The 21,280-nt window shown below is 36.9% G+C and overlaps 8 protein-coding genes across 8 annotated transcripts; 3 read left to right on the top strand and 5 right to left on the bottom strand.

Annotated features, from left to right (window-relative positions):
• Positions 1–17: 17 nt before the first annotated feature.
• Positions 18–2,349, bottom strand: EV154DRAFT_59808 (thioredoxin-like protein). The gene is made up of 6 exons (XM_051607031.1): positions 2,121–2,349; positions 2,009–2,055; positions 1,371–1,928; positions 1,174–1,300; positions 1,023–1,116; positions 18–961 (listed from the first exon to the last, which is right to left on the bottom strand). The coding sequence occupies exons 1-6, from the start codon at positions 2,237–2,239 to the stop codon at positions 404–406; spliced, it is 1,503 nt and encodes a 500-aa protein (XP_051461300.1). The 5' UTR covers positions 2,240–2,349; the 3' UTR covers positions 18–403.
• An 8-nt stretch (positions 2,350–2,357) lies between these two features.
• On the bottom strand, positions 2,358–4,218 carry EV154DRAFT_542252 (6-phosphogluconate dehydrogenase, decarboxylating). Its single transcript, XM_051604510.1, has 4 exons — positions 4,173–4,218; positions 4,078–4,111; positions 3,471–3,999; positions 2,358–3,404 (listed from the first exon to the last, which is right to left on the bottom strand). The coding sequence occupies exons 1-4, from the start codon at positions 4,184–4,186 to the stop codon at positions 2,527–2,529; spliced, it is 1,455 nt and encodes a 484-aa protein (XP_051461299.1). The 5' UTR covers positions 4,187–4,218; the 3' UTR covers positions 2,358–2,526.
• A 2,918-nt stretch (positions 4,219–7,136) lies between these two features.
• On the bottom strand, positions 7,137–8,562 carry EV154DRAFT_497296 (uncharacterized protein). The gene is made up of 5 exons (XM_051600252.1): positions 8,356–8,562; positions 8,207–8,289; positions 7,790–8,148; positions 7,597–7,723; positions 7,137–7,515 (listed from the first exon to the last, which is right to left on the bottom strand). Exons 1-5 carry the CDS (start codon positions 8,372–8,374, stop codon positions 7,234–7,236), a joined length of 870 nt encoding a protein of 289 aa, XP_051461298.1. The 5' UTR covers positions 8,375–8,562; the 3' UTR covers positions 7,137–7,233.
• A 189-nt stretch (positions 8,563–8,751) lies between these two features.
• EV154DRAFT_458767 (uncharacterized protein) lies at positions 8,752–10,198 on the top strand. The gene is made up of 5 exons (XM_051597455.1): positions 8,752–9,034; positions 9,089–9,145; positions 9,216–9,517; positions 9,582–9,708; positions 9,771–10,198. Exons 1-5 carry the CDS (start codon positions 8,861–8,863, stop codon positions 10,119–10,121), a joined length of 1,011 nt encoding a protein of 336 aa, XP_051461297.1. The 5' UTR covers positions 8,752–8,860; the 3' UTR covers positions 10,122–10,198.
• An 860-nt stretch (positions 10,199–11,058) lies between these two features.
• EV154DRAFT_437591 (tryptophan synthase beta subunit-like PLP-dependent enzyme) lies at positions 11,059–13,497 on the bottom strand. The gene is made up of 4 exons (XM_051596857.1): positions 13,430–13,497; positions 13,260–13,367; positions 13,129–13,184; positions 11,059–13,054 (listed from the first exon to the last, which is right to left on the bottom strand). The coding sequence occupies exons 1-4, from the start codon at positions 13,473–13,475 to the stop codon at positions 11,159–11,161; spliced, it is 2,106 nt and encodes a 701-aa protein (XP_051461296.1). The 5' UTR covers positions 13,476–13,497; the 3' UTR covers positions 11,059–11,158.
• A 3,959-nt stretch (positions 13,498–17,456) lies between these two features.
• On the top strand, positions 17,457–18,838 carry EV154DRAFT_59624 (uncharacterized protein). The gene is made up of 4 exons (XM_051606997.1): positions 17,457–17,714; positions 17,786–18,168; positions 18,231–18,320; positions 18,389–18,838. Exons 1-4 carry the CDS (start codon positions 17,486–17,488, stop codon positions 18,803–18,805), a joined length of 1,119 nt encoding a protein of 372 aa, XP_051461295.1. The 5' UTR covers positions 17,457–17,485; the 3' UTR covers positions 18,806–18,838.
• A 142-nt stretch (positions 18,839–18,980) lies between these two features.
• Positions 18,981–19,574, bottom strand: EV154DRAFT_414425 (uncharacterized protein; the record flags this gene model as incomplete). Its single annotated transcript, XM_051595612.1, has 1 exon — positions 18,981–19,574. A coding segment is annotated over one exon (594 nt), but the record flags the coding sequence as incomplete, so codon positions are not given.
• A 500-nt stretch (positions 19,575–20,074) lies between these two features.
• On the top strand, positions 20,075–21,248 carry EV154DRAFT_548757 (uncharacterized protein; the record flags this gene model as incomplete). Its single annotated transcript, XM_051604824.1, has 1 exon — positions 20,075–21,248. The coding sequence occupies exon 1, from the start codon at positions 20,160–20,162 to the stop codon at positions 21,246–21,248; it is 1,089 nt and encodes a 362-aa protein (XP_051461293.1). The 5' UTR covers positions 20,075–20,159.
• Positions 21,249–21,280: the final 32 nt, after the last annotated feature.

Here is a 21,280-nt window from a genome sequence, read left to right as displayed (position 1 = left end):
TATTGTTTTTTTCTTTCTTTTTTTTTTTTTTTTTTTTTTTTTATTTTTTTTTTTAATTTTTTTATAAATATATTGTAACAGTTTTTAATCTTTGTGTGAATCTACGGGTCTACTATAAGAGGGTAAAAGACCATGGCTTAGTTTTGTGGGACCATGGAAAGTCAAATATCTATAAATAAAGCTACCCATGATAGCAAAACCAACAAAACTGATAAACCAATGTTTGAATATCCAACCCAGTCCGCTACCAGCAGACACAGTGAGTCTTTGATGGAAAGCTAAAGTGGAAGCACCCGATAATTCCTTCATGTTCTTTAAAGATTGAATGAGTTCTTGGGGACGCTCGATGGAGAATTCCTTGCCATTCATATCTTTAGTATAGTACTTGAAATTCTAAGGCGTTTCATTCAAATTGGACAAAAGGTAAGTTTACAATAGAAACAATATATACAAATAAAATAAAAAAACTTACGGGTGCATCGTAAATGATGATTTTGGATTTATCAGCTTGAATCACACCAAATTTATCCAATACATAGTTTTTCCACATGGAACGATCCATCTCGGCGAAAATGACAGAACCACTGTTGGTAGATTTGAACCAGGTGCTAGCAAAGTCGCGGAATTTGGATTGACTGGCGGTATCTTGGCTACTGACAATATTAAGCACAACAGGCAAATTACCTTGTAAAATACTCTTATGATTGCTGGGGCCCAATTTGCTAATCAAAGGATATTGCCCCTTTTCAATCCAGCGGATAAGTGTATCGCGAGAGGATTTGCTGTTCTTGCTGAAACCATCATGATTTCCTGTATACACGAGATGGCTGTTGTCCTTGGTGATTAATACAATGGGAAGGTCAGAGCTCTTCAAGTCAAATTTCTTGAGTAATGCCTCGTCTTGAGAGGCATAAAATGGAATGGTAGCAATGAATTCTTTTGCTACGGATTCAATTAAATCCTAAAAGTTCATTTTTTTTGTTTAGCATACATAAAATCAAGTAAATATTATAACGACTTACAGGAATATCACCCTTATGAAGATAGACAAGAGCAACATCTTTTACTGTCAAATGTGTCACTAATTCATCCGCAGTCACTTGCTTGACAGCAGGTCTTATAAAAAGGGCATTAATCTCTGCTATGCATGTATATTTTCTTTTTTCTTTTTACCCAGCGTTTGCATTTCCGAATTCTACAAGGCTAGCTAATGAGCGATCGCCTTTGTATGGTACGGCATCTCCGTGACCAAACATCTTTAATGTAGGAAACCCTTCGACGCCATATTCAGTGCATACATCTGTCAGAATTATATAAAAAATTTAGTGATTTTCCATTTTATCAAACTAAAAAAATTAATAAAACCTTACCACGTAAAGCTTCACAGTTCACTTCGCCAATATTAACTTGGCCACGGAAATGTTTAGCCAATTCAACCCATGTGGGAGCCAATGCTTTACAGTGTTGGCACCACGGTGCGTAGAATTTTACGAACCAAGGTACTGATCCTGCAGCGATTTCCTTCATTTTGGCACCATCTAAATTGACTGAGACCCCTTCAGGGTTTGCTAAATTCAACAAAGGTGCTTCTTCCTCTTCCTGAAGACCGTCATCTTCAGGCACATCATCCTCCTGAATCTCTTCCAGCTCCTGTACGTCTTCCTCTTCTTCCAATTGGCCTTCCAGTTCCTCGATATCCGACAATGTTTTCGATGCTTTATCATTCACGTATTTCTTCAGACTATCATAGTTATGGAGACCCTTATAGGTTTCCACCTTTTGGCCTTGTTGCCAGAGCTGAATGGTGGGCCAGCGATCCACATCGTGATCATGACATAAATCGCCTTGGAGTAGACAATCAATAGCTCCAAAATGGAAATCGGTTTCCTGTGAAACTGATTCATCACTCAACTTTTTCCAGTCAGGGGCTGTTGTAGATGGATAAAACGAGTTTTAGTAGGAGACTACAAACAGAGATAAAACTTGTTTCAAAAGTATATAATATTACCGAGTTTGATACAGTGTGAACATTTAGGTGAAAAATGTTCAATGAGCCTTTAAAAATAAAAATATTAACATCCGAACACGCTTAAAAAAAAGCAGGAGAAAGAAGCGTTTACCAAGTACCAGACCCGGTTAATCTCTCTATGTTGCTTGATGTAAGTTCGACTGATGCTGCTTGTATCGACGTGGCTAAACAAGCCAGCAAGATGCCACTGGCAATGTTTATAAACTTCATTGTAAAAAGAGAGAAAAGAATGAACAGCAACAAAAAAAAAGGGCCCAATGGGATTAAAAGTATTTTTGGCCGTCCAATAAGAATGTGTGCAAGCTTGGGATTGAAAAATGCAGCTGAATTAAGTTGAGTAAAATGGAGATTTTTTTATTTTATCAAAAAAGATTGGGTTGAAACAAAAGATACAAGGTGTAACCAAGATCTTTTTTAAAAGAGAAACTATACAAAGTGGCAGTGTAAACGATTATCGTTTAAAAAAAAAGAGGTAATTTTAAAGAGGGAGATGATATTTAAGCATCATAGGTGGAGGCAGAGACGTTACCACCCTTACCAGTCCAGTTGGTGTGGATGTGCTTACCAGGAGCATCCAAAAGTTCGTAAGTATGAGCACCGAAGTAATCACGTTGAGCTTGTAAAAGGTTGGCAGGGAGGATTTCGTGACGAAGACCATCATAGAAGTTCAAGGCAGTAGAGAGAGCGGGAGTGGGGATACCCATTTGAACAGCTTGAGCAATGACGGATCTCCAAGAAGTTTGAGAAGTGGCAGTAGCCTCTTGGAAGAAAGGATCGAACAATAAGTTCTCGAGCTCAGGGTTGTTGGTGTAAGCATCCTTAATCTTACCAAGGAAGACAGAACGGATGATACAACCTCCACGCCACATCAAGGCAATACCAGCAAAGTTCAAGTTCCACTTGTAGTCGGCACCAGCTTGACGCATCAACATGAAACCTTGAGCATATGAAACAATCTTGGAAGCGTAAAGAGCGGAACCGAGTTGAGCAATGAACTTGGCCTTATCGCCTTCAAACTTGTAAGAAGGTCCGGACAAGATCTTGGAAGCACGGACACGCTCACCCTTCAAAGAAGAAAGACAACGAGCATAAACAGCTTCACCGATCAAGGTAACGGGAATACCACGATCAAGAGAATCAATACCAGTCCACTTACCAGTACCCTTTTGACCAGCAGTATCGAGGATCTTCTCAACAAGAGGAGAACCATCAGTGTCTCTGTACTTGAGGATATCACGGGTGATTTCAATCAAGAAAGAGTCTAATTCACCATTGTTCCATTCTTCGAAAGTAGCAGCCATCTCATCGTGAGACATACCGAGACCTTCCTTCATGATTTGGTAGACTTCACAGATCAATTGCATATCTCCGTATTCTAAGATATATATATTATTAGCATCCCTTTGCATGTATATGCTATAACTATTATAAAATTACTTACCGATACCGTTGTGGACCATCTTGACGTAGTGACCAGCACCAGACTCACCAACCCACTCGCAACAAGGTGCACCATCGGGAGCCTTGGCAGAGATATCTTGGAAGATGTTCTTGATGTGAGGCCAGGCCTTGGGGTTACCACCGGGCATCAAAGAAGGACCATAACGGGCACCTTCCTCACCACCGGAAACACCGGAACCGACGAAAAGAATACCCTTACCCTCTAATTCCTTAGCACGACGAATAGAGTCGGGGAAGTGAGAGTTACCACCATCAATGATGATATCACCTTCTTCCATGTGAGGTAATAATTGGTCAATGAAAGCATCAACGGCGGCACCGGCCTTGACAAGCAACATAACCTTTCTGGGGCTCTTCAACTTGGCACAGAGTTCCTCAACAGAGTGAGCACCAACAACCTTGGTACCCTTGGCTTCGTTGGCCAAGAAATCGTCAACCTTGGAGGTGGTACGGTTATAAGCACAGACAGTATAACCATGGTCATCCATGTTCAAGATAAGATTTTGACCCTATTTATTTTTCATCGATTAGTCACCTTATCTACCCCCAAAATCTTTTTTATTATTATTATTATTAATTCTCGTTACCATGACGGCCAAACCAATAAGACCAATGTCAGCACTAAACATTGATAAATAATTAAAATCTCGCGTCGTCACTCTTATTCTGTATCACAACTTACACAGCTTCAACCATTTTTAATATATATATTTATTTCTTGGAGAAATGTAAAGAAGAAGAAAAAAAAAAAAAAAAGCGAAAGGAAAAAAAAATTAAAAACTGGTTAAATAGTGTCTCGGATGATGTAAGTGACAAATTGCCAGGACTGCTTTCAACAAAAAACTTTCCCGTTTCCATCAAGATCTAATTCAACAACCGAACATTGTCCAGCTTTTTCCGCTTAAACCTCTACTTTTTTACTCTATTCTGCATCTGTCATCAATTCACCCGAGGAGAGCCAACTGTATAAACACGTCCCTTATTTAACTGGGCACGGATTGCCTTTTTGTCATTCCGAATTAATGTTTGCTTTAATCAAGAAAAAGGGGGCGCCTCTTTTTTTTTTTCCGAAATTAATTATCCGTTCCGACTCAACCTTAAAAATAATTGGGGTGAAAAGTACTCTTTTGTATTCAAATCAAACCCTCTTCAAGTTTACGTAAGAGTCTCGATTCTCTTACAAACAAAATCGCTTCACAAATCGCGCTTGTTCATGTCTAGGTGCATAGGCAGGACCCAAGCATCAGCCGCGGTTCATTATAACAACTTTTTTTTTTTACAATAGACGTGTTATATTTAATACTCGTGATACACCAACAAAGCCTCGCCAATAAAAAAACGTGGATTCGTGTTGGATTTCTTACTCATGGGCAAAATAGTAATCAGATTTCCAATCTGTTGGCCTTGATTTCCCGGTGAACTCCGCCCCCATCCTCCATCATCGATTACCGTGCCCGCAAAAAAGTTATAAAGTCAGTTTCATGCCATGCCTCATAATAATTCTGTAATGTTTACCAAACATTGGTTTGTTTGTTTTACCTTACAACACGAAAAAAAAAAATCTTGGGGCTGTATGTATGCATCAATTTATTTTTTGTTAATTGGCTAATTTACATTTAAACAGAGCAAAAAGAACGTATTCTCAAGTCAACAACGTATTAGTCATTATCTGATCTAGAGATAATCCAATCAGTTCACACTTCAGGGCAACATGTAATAAGGGCTTTTAACTTTTCCTATTTTTTTTTAAAAAAAAAATGGCACTTATACTCGTAAAGTAACTCACAAAATGCGAGAAAGCCCCAAATTCATAATGCAGGAATTTCATGATGAACTTGGATCACCTTCTTTTTTAAACTCACTCCGTTCATGCCCACCCAATAGTCCGATGTGATTAAACCTTCTTTCTCTAAAAGCATATTGTTTAAACATCGCTCATTGAGCATAAAGCAAGGTCGATTCTCTGTTACTAATAGTGATATGCAGTGGCATATTTAAAACTTTCATAGTAGATGACAGGCTTCAAATGACAAAAGTGTCTCTACTTCTCATCTAATTATTTTTACAAAAAAAAAAAAAAAAAATGGTATGGACACTCGCAATCCTATACTTAAACGTAGGTACAAAGGTCGAATATTTAAATCGAAACCGAGAAGCTTTTGCTTTGACAGCCTGATAATGCACTTCTTTTTAATAGTACTTAGAAGATTCTCTCTTCCCTCTTGCAAGCAAAGGTCGATTTACTACAGATACATTACTATCTAACATGTCTACATGCATTGCACGTAATTATACGTTTGCTTATTTGAATTGAACCGTTTATAAAGCAGAAGCTAGATTATCACTCTTTTTGCATCTTACTTTTTCTTTTTTACTGCTTTCTAAATTAAATTGACGATTAGCGAATGCAGAGATAAAGGGTTTTTTTTTGTTTAGGTATATCTTGACGCTAATTCAATTCATAGCTGATGCGTATCGTAAAAAACGATATTACTTTTTCTGCTGTTAAATGAACGATCAATTATAGTTGGTGCTACGATAAACTTTTACGGATAATCCCAGCTTTTTCCAATATTTTCCCAATATTTTACTCTAGTTTGCAGACTTAAGGTTTATACAACGTGCAAGTTTTTTTTTTTTTTGAAGACATAACGGCGGGCAGTGTTTTTTAGTATGGCCCGGGAATTAATCTCAGCTAAATAAGGGGTAAAAAATTCTCCGATAGATGATGTAAAAGATTATGAAAAGAATAGCCACCGAGGCACAACGTATCACTCGAGTAACTTCTCTGTTATCAGACAAAACAGTAATCAGGGTAACGATGCATAATCCGCTCTTTAAAGTGAATGGGGCTTCGTGATAGTGATACAAAAAAACTGTAAAATAGAACAAAGGCCACCAAGTTACAATCCAGGTACGATTTGGTGTACTTATAAAAAGTCATGCTGATTCTTTTAATATAAAAACTTCTAAACCCTACTGTTTTAAAGGCTGCAAAACATTTACCCTAAAGCAACACAGCGTAGTGAGTAGAATCCTTTTTTTTTTACATTTACTGTAGTTTTACTTCGCTGTAAGTAATAGCCTGTTACAGAAATCAACATCATAATCCCCAAGTTAGTTGGCAATTTATACAATGAATCGCTTAATGATAAGTATTTTGTCTTATGCGGTCTGTTAGATTCATGTAAAAAAAAAAATCGTGTTACCTAGTCGTTGGCCACTAATCACAATTGTATATACATTTACTACGTGCAATCAATTATTATTCGAAGAAAATAATCTACAGATGAAACACACCAGAGCAACAATATATCCCAAATATTATCTCAATACCAAACTTTTTGTAGGTTTCTTTGAAAACTCTAGCCAACTTTCTTTATTGACCATCAACTAGAATTAAGAAAGCGGAGACTCCATTGGATGTATATTTTCAAGCAGCTACAGACAAACCTTTGTTATTTTAAAGCCATTCATTTTTGAAAAATAGCCAAATACTGATATTATAGCTCATAAACTATCCACTTGATTTATCAAATTGTGTATATGGTAACCTGCACCCAGATGAAATATATACAGAGGCTGTTGTTTAGGAGAAGCAAATTTTTATGGTCGAACATAATTTTATCTAGATCCACTAAAAAGAATTGACAGGATTAAGATGACATGGCTTGTTTATTTGTTAAATTATATATTAAGAGTATATTAAGGGCGCATATTTGAAAAAAAAATAAAAAGAAGAATTAATGGCTTGTGTCAACCTGGTTTGGAGGAAGAGGAACGAATATTGTCTTTGGTCCTGAACTATTTTTGCTCATAGATTGAAGAGTTTCCAAATAACGGATTTGAATGGCTGCGGGTGTGCTTAAAATATCAGCAGCATCACGCATTAATTTTGCGGCCTCGACTTCTGCTTTAGATGTAATAACTCTTGATTCACCCAATCTTTTAGCTTGTGCGGCTGATGAAAGGGATTCTTGAAGAAGTTGGGAAAGAGTGATATCTTTGACAAGTGTGGATTCAATCTAATCACAAACAAACAAACAAAAAAGGCATGAATAAGTATTCAGGACAAAGTTAAATTAAATGACAAATTAATCCTTTACCTTGACACCCCAGCTCTTTGCGATCGGGCCAATAATTTCATGCAGTTCTTCAGAGATAGCTTCTCTGTTTTCAATAAGATCTTGTACAGAGTGTCCACCACACACATCACGTAAAGAGGTACTTGCTCTAATCGTTTAAATAATGTCAGAAAGATTGTTACAGCAAGTTGATTCAAAGCAATCTTTATCATACCTTTCAATCAAAGCATAATTAACATCTGTAACGCCATACACAGCTTGATATGGATCCACGATATGCCAGTAAACCACAGACTCCAAGTTTACACTGACGTTATCCTTTGTGATGACATCTTGTTTGGGGATTTCTGTGACCTGGATTGTAATATCGATCTTTTTCAGGTTTTCGGTGGCAGGATTGACTTTGACAAGGCCTGGATCGACGCACTTGTAAAATTTACCAAACTTTTCGACAAGTCCAACATTACCCTGTTGTACCTTATGATAAGGATTAGGGCAGCAAACAATGCAAGGGAAAGATCCAGCAAATCCAATCGTGTTACCAATACAAGTCATCATTGTTTCGTAAAAGCCCTAATGCAATCAATCAGTTTTTTTTTCTCTGTTTTATATGCTCTTTATTTTATCTTACGTGTGGGATATCCTTACTGATATCTAGTTCTTTCGCGTACGAAGCTTGAACTCCACGAACGGCAATGCCGACAGTAATATCATCTATGTAAAACAAATCGCATTAAAAAATATTGCAACAAGTAATGATAATTATACCGTTTTTCTTACCAACTTTAGAATAACTCATGTCGAAAAAAATATGTAAAAAAATAAAAAGTTACTTTATGAAAAAAAAAAAGAGTTGAAAGAGAAAACAAAAGAAAGAGGAAATATAAATTTATGAGTTAATAAATTTCTCACACAGGCGTACACTAAAACAAAAAAAAATCAGCTTCGCAGTTGATGTGTCCACATAAATAAGGTTTATAGCTTGTTACATGTGATTGGAAACCGATGATTCTTTGCTAAGCAAAGTGGCTACGGCTTAGCAAATCCGTAAAAAAAAGCCTAAACAAGGCAATTTTATCATTAAAACAGGCATCATCAGCCGTGCTAAGCATAGTTACACGGCATAATTTGCAACAAAAAAAATGTGAAAGACAAACCTGCGAAGCTTCTTTCTCACACCATTATTTAACTTCATAATACTTTGAAACTTTTTTTTTTATAATTTTATATTTTCTTTTTCTTTTCACTTTTTTTTTTATACTTTAAAAAAAAAACACAACAAAAAATGAGCTCTCTTGATGATAATATCCCTTTGACTGATAGTCAATATTCTCGTGGACCTACACCTACAACTTCTGGTCCTTCTCATCCCACTATTAAACAAAAAAAGGGAGAGTTTGCTGTAAGCGGTGTTCAACCTAGCTTTGCATTAGAACTTGATATCAGTACCATTCAACACGTAGGTTAATCAGACCTTTTCAAAGAAAATAATCTTAACGCCTTTTACCTTTAGGGATGGTACGGTAATATGATGAACGGTATTGGTGTTGTTATGGGTGGTTTGGGTTCGGTAAGTCTTTCATAAGCAAAATGAAAAGAACTATAATAACATTTTTAACTTACTTTTTTTTAAACATAAGATTCCTTGTTGTGTCTGCTGTCCTAATCCATTCAAGCCTGTTAGACAAGGCAGTGTTGGTTTGATTTCTCGATTTGGAAAGTTTTACAAATGTGTCGATCCAGGTCTTGTAAAGATCAATCCTGTCACTGAATCCATCAAAAGAATCGATATCAAGATCCAAGTAGTGGATATTCCCTCTCAATATGTCATGACAAAAGACAACATCACAATCCGTATCGACAGTGTTTTGTACTGGCATATTATTGATCCATATCAAGCCCAGTTTGGCATACGTGATGTCAAGAAGGCACTTGTTGAAAGGTACCTACCTTATAATTTAACTGGTATTCTATTATTATCATTAATCATTTATATATCTGTTTAGAACACAAACCACACTTCGACATATTTTGGGTGGAAAAGTGTTACAAGAATGTGTTGAGAATCGTGAAGCCATTGCTCAAGAAGTCGAAGAAATTACTGGTCGTGTAGCATCTGAATGGGGTGTCAAGGTAAAACGGGAAAGAAAGAAAAAAAAAGAAAAAAAAATGCTGATGAATAAGTGACGTTTTAGATTGAATCCATCTTGATCAAGGACTTCAACTTTTCAAAGGAGCTTCAAGAATCGCTTTCTGCAGCTGCACAGGCCAAGCGAACCGGAGAATCAAAAATCATTTCTGCAAAGGCAGAAGTGGATTCAGCAAAATTGATGAGAGAAGCTGCCGATATTTTAAGCACACCTTCCGCTATGCAAATCAGATATCTTGATACCTTAAATAATTTATCAAAGGCTCCACAAACAAGAGTCATCTTCTTACCACCTCCAGAGGAAGGTAGATCTCAATCTGCTGTATTAAGTGGTAATGGCAATTCAACATCTTTTGGCCCTCTTCAGGCACAAAACTATTTGGAACTCGCTAAATAATACTTAAATGACCTTCTTTTAAAAATCCTCTTATGTAATACTTTTATGTTTAATAAATAATAACAATCTCTAATCCATTTGTTACGGACCTTATTTTCTTTTTTCTGAAAAAAACTAACATGACATCGGTATTATGTAACCGTTTGTATGTACACGGTGTTACACCTTTTTGAAGGTCGAAAAAGAGGAGGGCAGCTAAAATTACCGCTTTTTTTAAAAGTTTCATTGCATTGAAGCTGAGCATAAATTTCTCAACTCTTACGGTCACACAGCATCACATAAAACACTTCCTAAACATGCTAAGCATGCTAAGCATGCTATTAATGTCAATATTATCAATGAACTCAAATGATCATCTTGAGAGATTATGTAAATTTAAAAATAAAACAGATTATACCCCGTTTGGACTTGAATCATACAAATTTATTGTCTTATATATATTATTATCCAATAATATTTATCCAATATCCTTTATCCGTAAGCCACAAGTTTTGCACACAATAAAAACCTTTAAAGTTCGTAATTAAAGGCAAAATTACTGTCTAATAGAGACTTGATTGTATGTGAAGGCTGTATAAAGAATAACACTTGGTGGTCCCAAAAAATCACCTCTAATATTATATTAAGAACATCAACAAATCATTTTTCTTCTGTTATATAACAATATATATTTTCTGAAATTTTCAAGAAGGGTTATTTCACTTAACTGTAGATCTCATTAAATCCAGAAAACAAGTCACTTCATTTACACAATGTAAATCATTCGTGTAAATAGAACCGTTAGGATCAGAAATGAAACGATAAGAAAATTGAAGTGAAGAGTATTCTTAAAGGGAAAATGTCATTACCGGTCTTACGTTTAAGTGAATCCATTTTTATTAAATCACAACGGGCCCACGCTTACAGTGCGAATTGCACCAAATAAATCAGAACAGTTAAAGAACAAAATTGAGTAATTTTTTTATTAATATGGTACAATGAGGGGGGGGAATAGGGGGGGTGAAGGTTGTTTTTGTTTTGTTTTTTCTTCAGATAATTTAAAATCTTAAATCCCAGTTGATCTTGGGACCTAAACGGGGTAAAACTTCAGTGACAGTGTGCATATCTTTATCACCTCTACCAGAAAGACAGACGACAATATCTTGATCCTTGGGAAGCTCAGAGGCCAATTGAAGTGCAGCATAAATAGCATGTGCAGATTCTAAAGCAGGAATAATACCTTCCAATTGTGTAGATTTCTTGAAACCAAGCAAACATTGTGCATCATCAGCAACTCTGTATTCAGCACGACCACAATCCTTCAAGTAAGCATGTTCAGGTCCAACACCGGGGTAATCCAAACCAGCACTGACAGAATGGGTTTCGTTAATCTGACCCTTGACATCTTGCAAGAGGTAGGTACGTGTACCGTGAAGAACACCAGGGCTACCTAATGTAAGTGTAGCAGAATGCTTAAGGGTATCAATACCATCACCACCAGCTTCTACACCAACAATACGCACGGTCTTATCCTCGACAAAAGGATGGAACATACCAATGGCATTGGATCCACCACCCACACATGCAACTACAGCATCGGGTAACTTACCGGCCTTTTCAAGCATTTGACGCTTGGTTTCCTTACCGATCACAGATTGGAACTCACGTACAATTTGAGGGAAAGGATGAGGACCGATAGCAGAACCAACAAGATAATGAGTGGTAGAAACGTTGGCAACCCAATCACGCATAGCTTCGTTAATGGCATCCTTTAAAGTTCTTGAACCGTTGGTGACAGGAACTACAGTAGCACCCAACATTTGCATACGGAAAACGTTCAAAGCTTGACGACGACAATCCTCTTCACCCATATAAACCACACATTCCAAACCAAACTTGGCACATACAGTAGCAGTAGCTACACCATGTTGTCCAGCACCTGTTTCGGCAATAATACGCTTCTTACCAAGACGCTTGGCCAACAAAATTTGTCCAACAGCGTTGTTAATCTTGTGAGAACCAGTATGGTTCAAATCTTCACGCTTCAACCAAATCTTGGCTCCACCGGCATCTTCAGTCAATCGATTGGCGAATTGAAGTTGAGAAGGACGAGAGATATAATCGTAGTAGGATTCGAATTCGGCCTTGAAAAGAGGATCGTTCTTAGCTTCAATGAAACAAGTCTCGAGTTGAGTAAGACAATCGACAAGGGCTTCGGGAACATAAGCACCACCAAATCCACCAAAGCGAGGATCCAATTGATAAAAGTTTTTGATATCCTCAGGGGAGAAGGGACCACGACCTGCGGCATCATTTACTTCAATATCGGCAAGACCTGCATCCTTAGCAGCATACAAGACAGGTTCCTTACGACCTGTAACTTCGGCAGCGTATTCTTGAACAACTTCAGCGACGTTCTTCTTTTCTTCAAGGGCTTCCTTAATCACTGTAATCAAACGAGAACCAATGACAACACCTTCAGCATGAGCTCCAACTTGAACGAAATGATCACGGGTGGATACACCAAAGCCAACGGCTAAAGGAGCTTGGGTATACTTCTTGATACGAGAAACGAGACGAGGTAACTCATTGTTAACTTCGTTTTGAGCACCAGTGACACCCATACGTGAGACAACGTAAATGAAAGAATCAGCAAGACCTGCAAGTAATTTGATACGTTCTTCGGTGGTAGAAGGAGCGATCAAGGGGATATAGGATAAACCATACTTGTAACAGATACCACGGAAGTTGTGGGATTCCTCAGGAGGTAAATCAACCAAAATGTAACCATTGACACCAGCAGCCTTACAATCACGTACCATGTTATCTTCACCATAAGCAAGAATGGGATTGTAATAACCCATAAAGACAACGGGTACTGTTAAACCACGATCACGGGCTTCACGAACCATTTGAAGGCACATGGTGATATCTGTCTTGTGTTCAAGTGCGATCTGTTTGGTGTGACAAAAAATTTACATGAGTCATTTATGCATTGTTTGACGTTGATTGGTAAAGATGAACTTACAGTGCTTGCATATTGAATTGTAGGACCATCAGCGAGAGGATCAGTGAAAGGAATACCTAAAATATCCTGTATGAATACCCACAATTTCCATTCACCCTTTCTTTTTTTTTTTTTTCAAAGAAAATATTTACCTAATTCAATGACATCAGCGCCACCTCTTTCTAAAGCCAACAAACTTTCGACGGTGTCCTTAAGAGTAGGATAACCAGCTGTGAGGAAGGTAACAAAGGCAGGACGATCTTTTTTATCAAGGTAGATTGGTCAATTCGTATTCAATGTAAGAATTGTTAATTTTTTTTACCTTGCTCTTTGGCATTTTTAAACGCGTTGCGAAGTCCAGCAGACATACTATATTTTTTTTTTTTTTTCAGTTAAAAAAAGTAAAGAAAAATGAGCTAAAAAACTCAGAGCTCTATTTATTCAAAATGTCATCGTGGTTTCAATTGGGAGGGGAGTGAATGAGTCAGATTCTATACTATAGCGGTTAACTCCTGTAGGCCGAATGAGCGGGCTTAAATCCTGTTAGCCTAAAATCTTAAATCCTGTTGACCGAATCAAATTTGCGCAGGGCTATTTTTTTTTTTATAATTACTTGAATTCAGAAGAATGTGATCTTATTACTAACGGATGCCCAACTTTCTTAAAAGACATTAGATATTCATTATTTCCCATACTAGATATGTGTAGAATGTAAATAAAATGTTACTGGCTCAACATCACGGTATAGAATGTGTTCAACTAAGAATCACGACACCGTCTAGAGATCTCTGGGATCCCTATAAGGTTGCTGATATGCAAAACCGGATTTTTGGTTCGTTTGAACTGACATAAATGTATTCTGTTTTCGTGTTACATCTGAATTGAAGGCGTAAAAGTCAAGTCATCCATCGCTACAAAAAAAAAAGGGGGTTGGTTATTCAAAGTTGTTTGCTACAAATGTACGAGAACAAAAAGACAGTTATTTGTCGATACAAATAAAACCTCAATTGTAAGAGTGTTAATGCCCATTCAGTAACCAGCATTTTAAACAATGACATTGTCAGCTTCTCCTCAAACATCCACGTACCATTTATTTAGGCACATACGTTAGGGATAACATGTATGAGCTAGCATTCATGGTGGTCAACTCAGCAGATGTTTTTTTTTTCAATAAGCTTTTACAGACTTTTGTCGTTTATAAAAGAGCACCCGTCTTTAAAATGTGCAATCATTGAATTTTTTTTTAAAAAAAAAATTTGTGACAACTTCATCATAAGCAGATCTTCCTGTGTATTCTCTATTTGTTACACTAACCTTCATCCTTTCTTACCTTATAGGGCAGCATATATCCTACTTGCAACAAGGGTATTCCAAGTAAAAGCCTTGAGGTAGATTCAGTTTTTGGACAGATCTTTTTTATTTACAAATTGATCTTTTTTTTTTGCTGCAGTCCCTTGTTTCAGCATTTGATTTTAATGGAATATTTTTTCTATTTTAAAGGGTTTGATACTATAAGAGTCAGTTGCTTTGCTATAACTCCTTTGGCCGGGATAACCTAAAGTATTGTGTTATGATCTCGGTCAATTCCTGCTGTATATTAGTGACAGTGTCTGTAAGTTCATATCCTTCGTTTTTAACAACTATCGTCTCAGAATCCCAGTCAATGGACAGGATCATGACTGATCGGGTTGATCGAAGAGATCACTTGTTAGTCGTTTCCATTTCAACTTGATCGTCTTTTTAGGGTTTATTGAACAGAGATGTCGAAAGTTATTAAATATACACGTTTAGGCTTCTAGCTTTTCCTATTTTTAGTGGCAGACTTTTTACACAGCATTGCTTGAGGACCTTAAAAAAAACGAAACCCCGTGATTCTTTTTTTCCTGAAAAAAGGCTTTTCATGCATTGGATTGAAGTGAAATTCAGCCAATAAAATTGCTTATATATATTTTTCATCTTCATAAATTATAAGAATTTTTTTCATTTTCATTAATATTAAAAAACCGCGTTAACGGTAAAAAACCAAAGCCCGGTAAACCAAGGCAATATGATTTTATTTTAAAGAAAAAGAAAAAAAAAATGAGGAAAAATCCTGCCCTTTTTATACCTTTTCCCCCACCCCCTCAAAAATTTTTTTTGGGTAATCACAAGACCCTTTCGTGACGGGGACTTTTTGATTCATGCAAAAAATTATTTCATGTGATCACGCGTTTGCTGCGTAATGCCACTGTCGACACTGATGGAAGCTGAAAGATAGCCTCCGAACCCCCTTTTTTTTATAATTTAAGAAAAATGAAAAATATATAAGCAATTCTATTGGCTGATTTTTGCTTCAAGCCAATGCAGGAAGCGGGTTTAAATGCTCTGGAAGTGTTAATGGGCTTCCATTCATCAATAATTAATCATGAGAGTGTGCAAGTCAAGAGCCAATGAACACACAATTCTCAAGTAACATGTCTTTTTTATACAGCCATTGTCGAATTTGTAGTTTCCAGTTCAAATTAACGCGTATAGAATAAAGCCGACTGAGTTTTACAATCTGGTATGATGTAAATTTACCCACACCAGACCATACAAGCTGCCTTTTACTTTAGTATGTAGTTTGCTGATGAGTCTTTAGGTGTCGGATAGGTTTTTGCTTTGAAGACAGAAAATAACCTCAATGATTTAGGGATTTTTGATTCATGCAAAATTCTCGAAAGCAGAAAAAAAAATTACTGTGGCTGCATTTTTATGTTATAACACATACAAACCAAATGGGGTCTACGCCTGTGTTTGTGTGATGGAATTTATCATGATTCTAGAGATTGTGTGTCCTTTTTATGACTGATCATATCCACATATACAGCTTGCATAGCAACAATGAACCAAGAAATAACCTGTAGCAGAAAAAGAAAAATGTTGCACCGTGCCTTTTTTTTCCCCGTTGACATACTTTTTTTTTTTTTTTGAAACTAGGGCAACCATGCCATTGCAATGACTACATTACCTCCAACTCTGTAACGTGAAAAAGAATTATAGAGTAACTGCCTCAGCAAATTATTCATGATAGCGATTGACAAGAATTTAGCTCAAGATAATACTTTTGAAGCCCTTGTTCAATTTTGTATACGAAGTCCCAGCTATTTCGGGATGTCGAATTTAAAATATCAGTTATTTTCTTTTTTTTTCTTTGTCGAGCCAAAGACGTTAAATAATGATGCAAAATAATGAGGATGAATTTATACGCCATCAAAGTATCTTATGTGGAAAACTTTTTTTTTATTGGCTGGGTAGTCCTCTTTTTTTTTTTTGTTATACGGTTTTTTTAGTGAGTTATCATTGAGTTGCTAATCAGAGGTAGTAGCAGAGATGCTTGAGTTCCCTTTTTTTTTTTTTGGCTGGATATTTTACAAATGACCTTCCAAGAAAGAACAAAAACTAATCTTCAAGAGTCCCCGAGTTATAATATATGTGGATAGGGTGACACTATTTTGCACTGTGAATTGGCTTAGTTTTCTTCTGGATACCACGCATCATTGTTTGCTTTATAAAGAAATTTATAGATGGAATAAAAAGGGGAGGGGGCAGAGAGTATCGAGCCGCGAATATAAATAGAGTGTGTGTATCAATAAGAAGGAATACTCAGGGTATATCTTAAGTTTTAACCCACTTCAATTGGTATATATGTATATCATTTAGATGAGTAACAAACAATTCTCCCCCTACTCCTAAGCGCTACCCAATGCGTCTATATTTTATGAAGTACCAAGTTCATTAAATTGCCAGTGTTGAAGGGTGGGGGGAGTAACTTACATTTAGTTAAAAGGCAGATATAAAATGACAAAGCAAGACGATGGGCTATGTTTCAAATACAAGCAAGATATAAGGTTGGGTAGGTTTCAGTCATGGTTACTTGTTGAACAAATGGCTTTTTTTTTGTGTACAGGTAGAAAATACAATTCAGTGGGTATCATCAGACAGCATCAGCTTACTGTTTGTGTTCTATAGCCTTTTGAAGTATTCACTGGATAACATGCCTTTTTTTTTAATAATTGAGTAAATGCAAGTTATAACATGTGTCCATATTTTGTATTTACATGGTCATTTTTTCAATACAACAACAACAAGAACAAAAAGGGTTAAATTTATGTCGACGTGGAAGAAAAATCTGCATTTTAGCATTTGAAAATAAGCTTTGTTTGTGTTAATTGTAAAGAAGAATGTAACTCGCAAAGAAAAACGTTTCTTTAGTATGACGAATTCGAGCATAAATGATGAGTGACTTTTGTTTGCTTCTAACCCCCCCCTTTTATATATAATTGCAGGGAGGCTTCCTTCTTTTTTTAATTCGTTGTTCTTTTTGCTCTCCTTTATAATTTTTTTTTCTTAAAAAAAAATGGAAAGCTTATTCACATGGATTGAAAAGGTGTCAAAGAGTAGGATAAAGGAGAACAAGACGGCATTGGCTTGTACAACAGTATTGATATACATGGGCATCGTGCGGTATTTACGTTATAAAAACCTAAGGACGATACAAGCGAAATACCCAGACCCGCAACAAGTCTTAGACGATCCTGACGCAGCCCAGGAGATCTATTCCAAGTTTTTCAGCAGAGAGTTTCCATGTAAACTAACTCAATGTAATCTTATAATTATTAAGGTACTAATAATTAAAAATGTAAAAAAAAAAAAAAAGTCCTGGCTCGACAGGGAACAGAATTCGCATTATTTAAAACCTATTCCATCCCGAGTATTTCCCGTATTTTGGCAAGCACAGGTGAATTGGTTAAGCGATGTCCACGACGTGTAGAAGACACTGAATTAATTTTGGGAGAGATGCTACAAGCGTATGGACGCATTGAGAACCAACGTGCACGAAATCCAGATACACCCCAGAGCGAGATGGATGCTCAATGGAGTCGATCACAAGAAGCCACTGCTCGTTTAAATGAGATTCATGGTCGATACCCTACTATTCGAAATGAAGATTATCTTTATACCGCTGCTCTGTTTGTGACAGAACCTCAGTCATGGATAAATCGGTTTGAATGGCGCAAATTGGATGTGCGCGAGAGTAATGTAAGAAAAAACAGAAAATAGAATTTTATATTTTATTCACCGTAAGGTTGGTGTGTATGTAGGCTATTTTCCGTATATGGTATGATGTCAGTGTATCCATGAATCTAAAGAATATTCCTGATAGTCCACAAAAGCTAGAAGATTTCAAAAATGTAACGTGAATGACAACATTTATTTTGTGATTTAAGTAAATGAATGAGTAAATTTATATACACTGTAGGCATATGCGAAAGAGAATGTAAAATACAGTGCTAGTAATTGGAAATGCGCTGAACCTACACTTCGGCTCTTATTATCGAATTTGCCTCGATTTTTACAGGCGATAGGGTACGAATTAGGTCTCAGAGTGTTACCATCCATGTTGGATCCCCAGGATGCAAAGGCGTTTCAACTACCACATGCCGAGGTTCGATGGATCACGTGGTGCATCCACTCATTACTGTCCATGCGGGCTTTCTTCATTCGTCACTTTTTATTACCACGATCTCTTTATGTGGTTCGAACACCTTTTCAAGCTAATACGGGTGGACGTCTTGTACCTACATTCTTTATTTACAAACCACACATTTATCAAGATGGATATAGGATTGCTGATTTAGGGCCTGAGAAAAAGGGGGAGGGGGGGAAATACAGATAAATATTTATTAATAATAAAAAAAAAGAAAGATATGTTTGGGGTTATATACAAAATAGAGTATTGTTGTCAATGTAAATGAAGAAAGAAGAGTTGGGAGAGTTTGATTGATTGTTTGGGGGTAAGAGTGAGTAAATAAAGAGTAGTAGATAGTGCAAAAAAGTAAATGAAAAGGGAGTTAGAACAACCAAGGACGGAAAAAGGCGTTTTGGGGCAATTGGGAAGGATGTGGTTGAAAGGTTGAAAAGGAAGGCAAATTGACATAATCACGTAAGGGACAACGAGCGGGTTTCTCTGGTGATTCCAGGTCAAACAAGAGTTCATGTGGAAGTAAAAGTTCAGCGTTAGAAGGTAAAAGTAGTGAGTCATCCGTATGATTGAATTCACTCATGAAATTATTCGTGTTGCTGTTGGTAACGGTAGTGGTAGGCTCAACCAAGGTGTTTGTACCAACAAACCAATCTTCCTTGGATTCGCTCAACTGTTGTTCTTTTAATTCTCGTTGTCTTTCCTCTTCTTCCTCTCTATCGCGGTTCTTCATTTCAAGAGCATCACCGGGAAGATTGAAATGTCGAAATGTGCAACGAGCACCATAGGGACAAGCGCCTGTTTGATGAAACGTACGGCATTTCTGGGTCTTGTATTTAGGGTGACGATCCAACTCACGTAAATCGGCTGCTCCGTGCGCATATTGACATTTGACGCCATAACGACAATGGTTGGTTTCTTCCCAATTACGACACAGTTCTGTCTTGTACAATGATTTTTGCTTCTTTTCTGGTTTATCTTGATCATCTATAAAAAAAAATTTATTGTTATTATTTTCACATTCCACCACTTTACCCCCCAGAAATTGTTATTTTTTTGTTTTATTTTACTTTTTGTTGTCTTTTTAGCAGCTTTACTACTATTGGTTTTATGACTGCAAACACAAGTGGCTTTAGGAGAACTCACTTCTTCTTTACTGTGGATGATATCAGCTGACGATAAACCTTTATTTATAGATGACGACTTTTTATCTTCCAAATACGTATTCAATAAACTTTGGTTCATTTCCTTGATATAAATCTGTTCATTTAATTTAAAATCTGTAACTGACACTGGCATCTTTTTTAACGTAACAAAAAAAAAAAAAAAAAAAAAAGGGTTGGGGGGGAGAGAAAAGAGACAATCAAGTTTTTTTTTTGGGCTAATCTCTTTTTTAAAAAAAAAAAAAAAAATATAATTGGGGGACTACATACACTTCATGCTTTTTTAAGGTTCAAGACATATGTTCATTTTCCGCACACAGTAGCAGCAGCAGTGGCGGAAGATCGATTTAGCCTCGCTCTCTCTTTTTTTTTCTCTCACACTGAATATGGAGCCAATACCAATTATTTATTGGACAAGCTGGTTCGACATGGACCAATGGCAAGACTATACCATTGACAAGTGCAACTTGCCTTATACCTGCCAAATGACGCATGACCGTACAAAACGAGTGGATTCGTCTGTAGTCATCTTTCATGCTTCTGACCTCGACAAGATGACCTCGTTGCCTCCTCTAGACAAGGACCGAGCCTGGGTTTATCATACAGCCGAGGCACCACACTACACACCTAAAGAATTCCACTTGATGCAATATTCCATGACCTATCGTTTAGACTCGGATTTCCCATGGGGATACCTTGACGAGGACACCCTCTTACCCGTAATGGAATCACCCTTAGCCTCAGCCCCAGCAGCCCCAATAGAAAAGGAAAAGGGAGCGAGTGTAGCATGGATTGTATCGAATTGCAAAGCGTCCAATGATCGTCATCACTATGTCAAAGAACTCAGTCGATGGATTAATGTGGATATCTATGGCCATTGTAACAATAATAAGGTCTTTCCTGCCAACGTATCCACCGTTGAGCTCGTCTCCAGATACCATTTTTATCTCTCATTTGAGAATTCCAACTGTAAAGACTACGTGACAGAGAAATTAAGTACGGCGTATTTGGCAGGCGTAGTACCCGTGGTGGATGGGCCCAGTGATTATGGACCTTTTATACCAAATACACATGCCGTCATTCGTACCGATGATTTTGACTCGCCTCGAGCATTAGCAGACTATTTAAATACACTCATGCACAACAAGACATTGTACAATCAGTATCTGTCCTTTCGTCAACCTCATGGGGTATCCGATCGCTTTAAAAAAACCTTAAAGGCCTATAAAAAGGGACAATGTGATTTATGCACGTTAGCTTATGAACGACACAACGACATGACATCGTATTCTCCAGGAAAGAAGATTTATCTAGACAACACATGTGTGTTACACAAACACTTTAATTACAAACGTTGGGATGTCTTGTCTACCTATTTCCTTGTCTTTTTGGCCGCTTTAGTTATTCTATTTTACTTGATTAAATTATATAAAACCTCTAGGCGTACTAAAACTGCACGATCCTCTGTAAACTAAACTATAAAAAAAAAATTATTATGCTTTGTATC

This window comes from Mucor mucedo, assembly GCF_025094135.1.
Source record: "Mucor mucedo strain NRRL 3635 chromosome Unknown EV154scaffold_14, whole genome shotgun sequence".
NCBI classification, from domain to species: Eukaryota; Fungi; Mucoromycota; class Mucoromycetes; order Mucorales; family Mucoraceae; genus Mucor; species Mucor mucedo.
The sequence above is the reverse complement of the archived record's forward strand: the minus strand, read 5'-3'. Positions and strand labels throughout refer to the sequence as shown.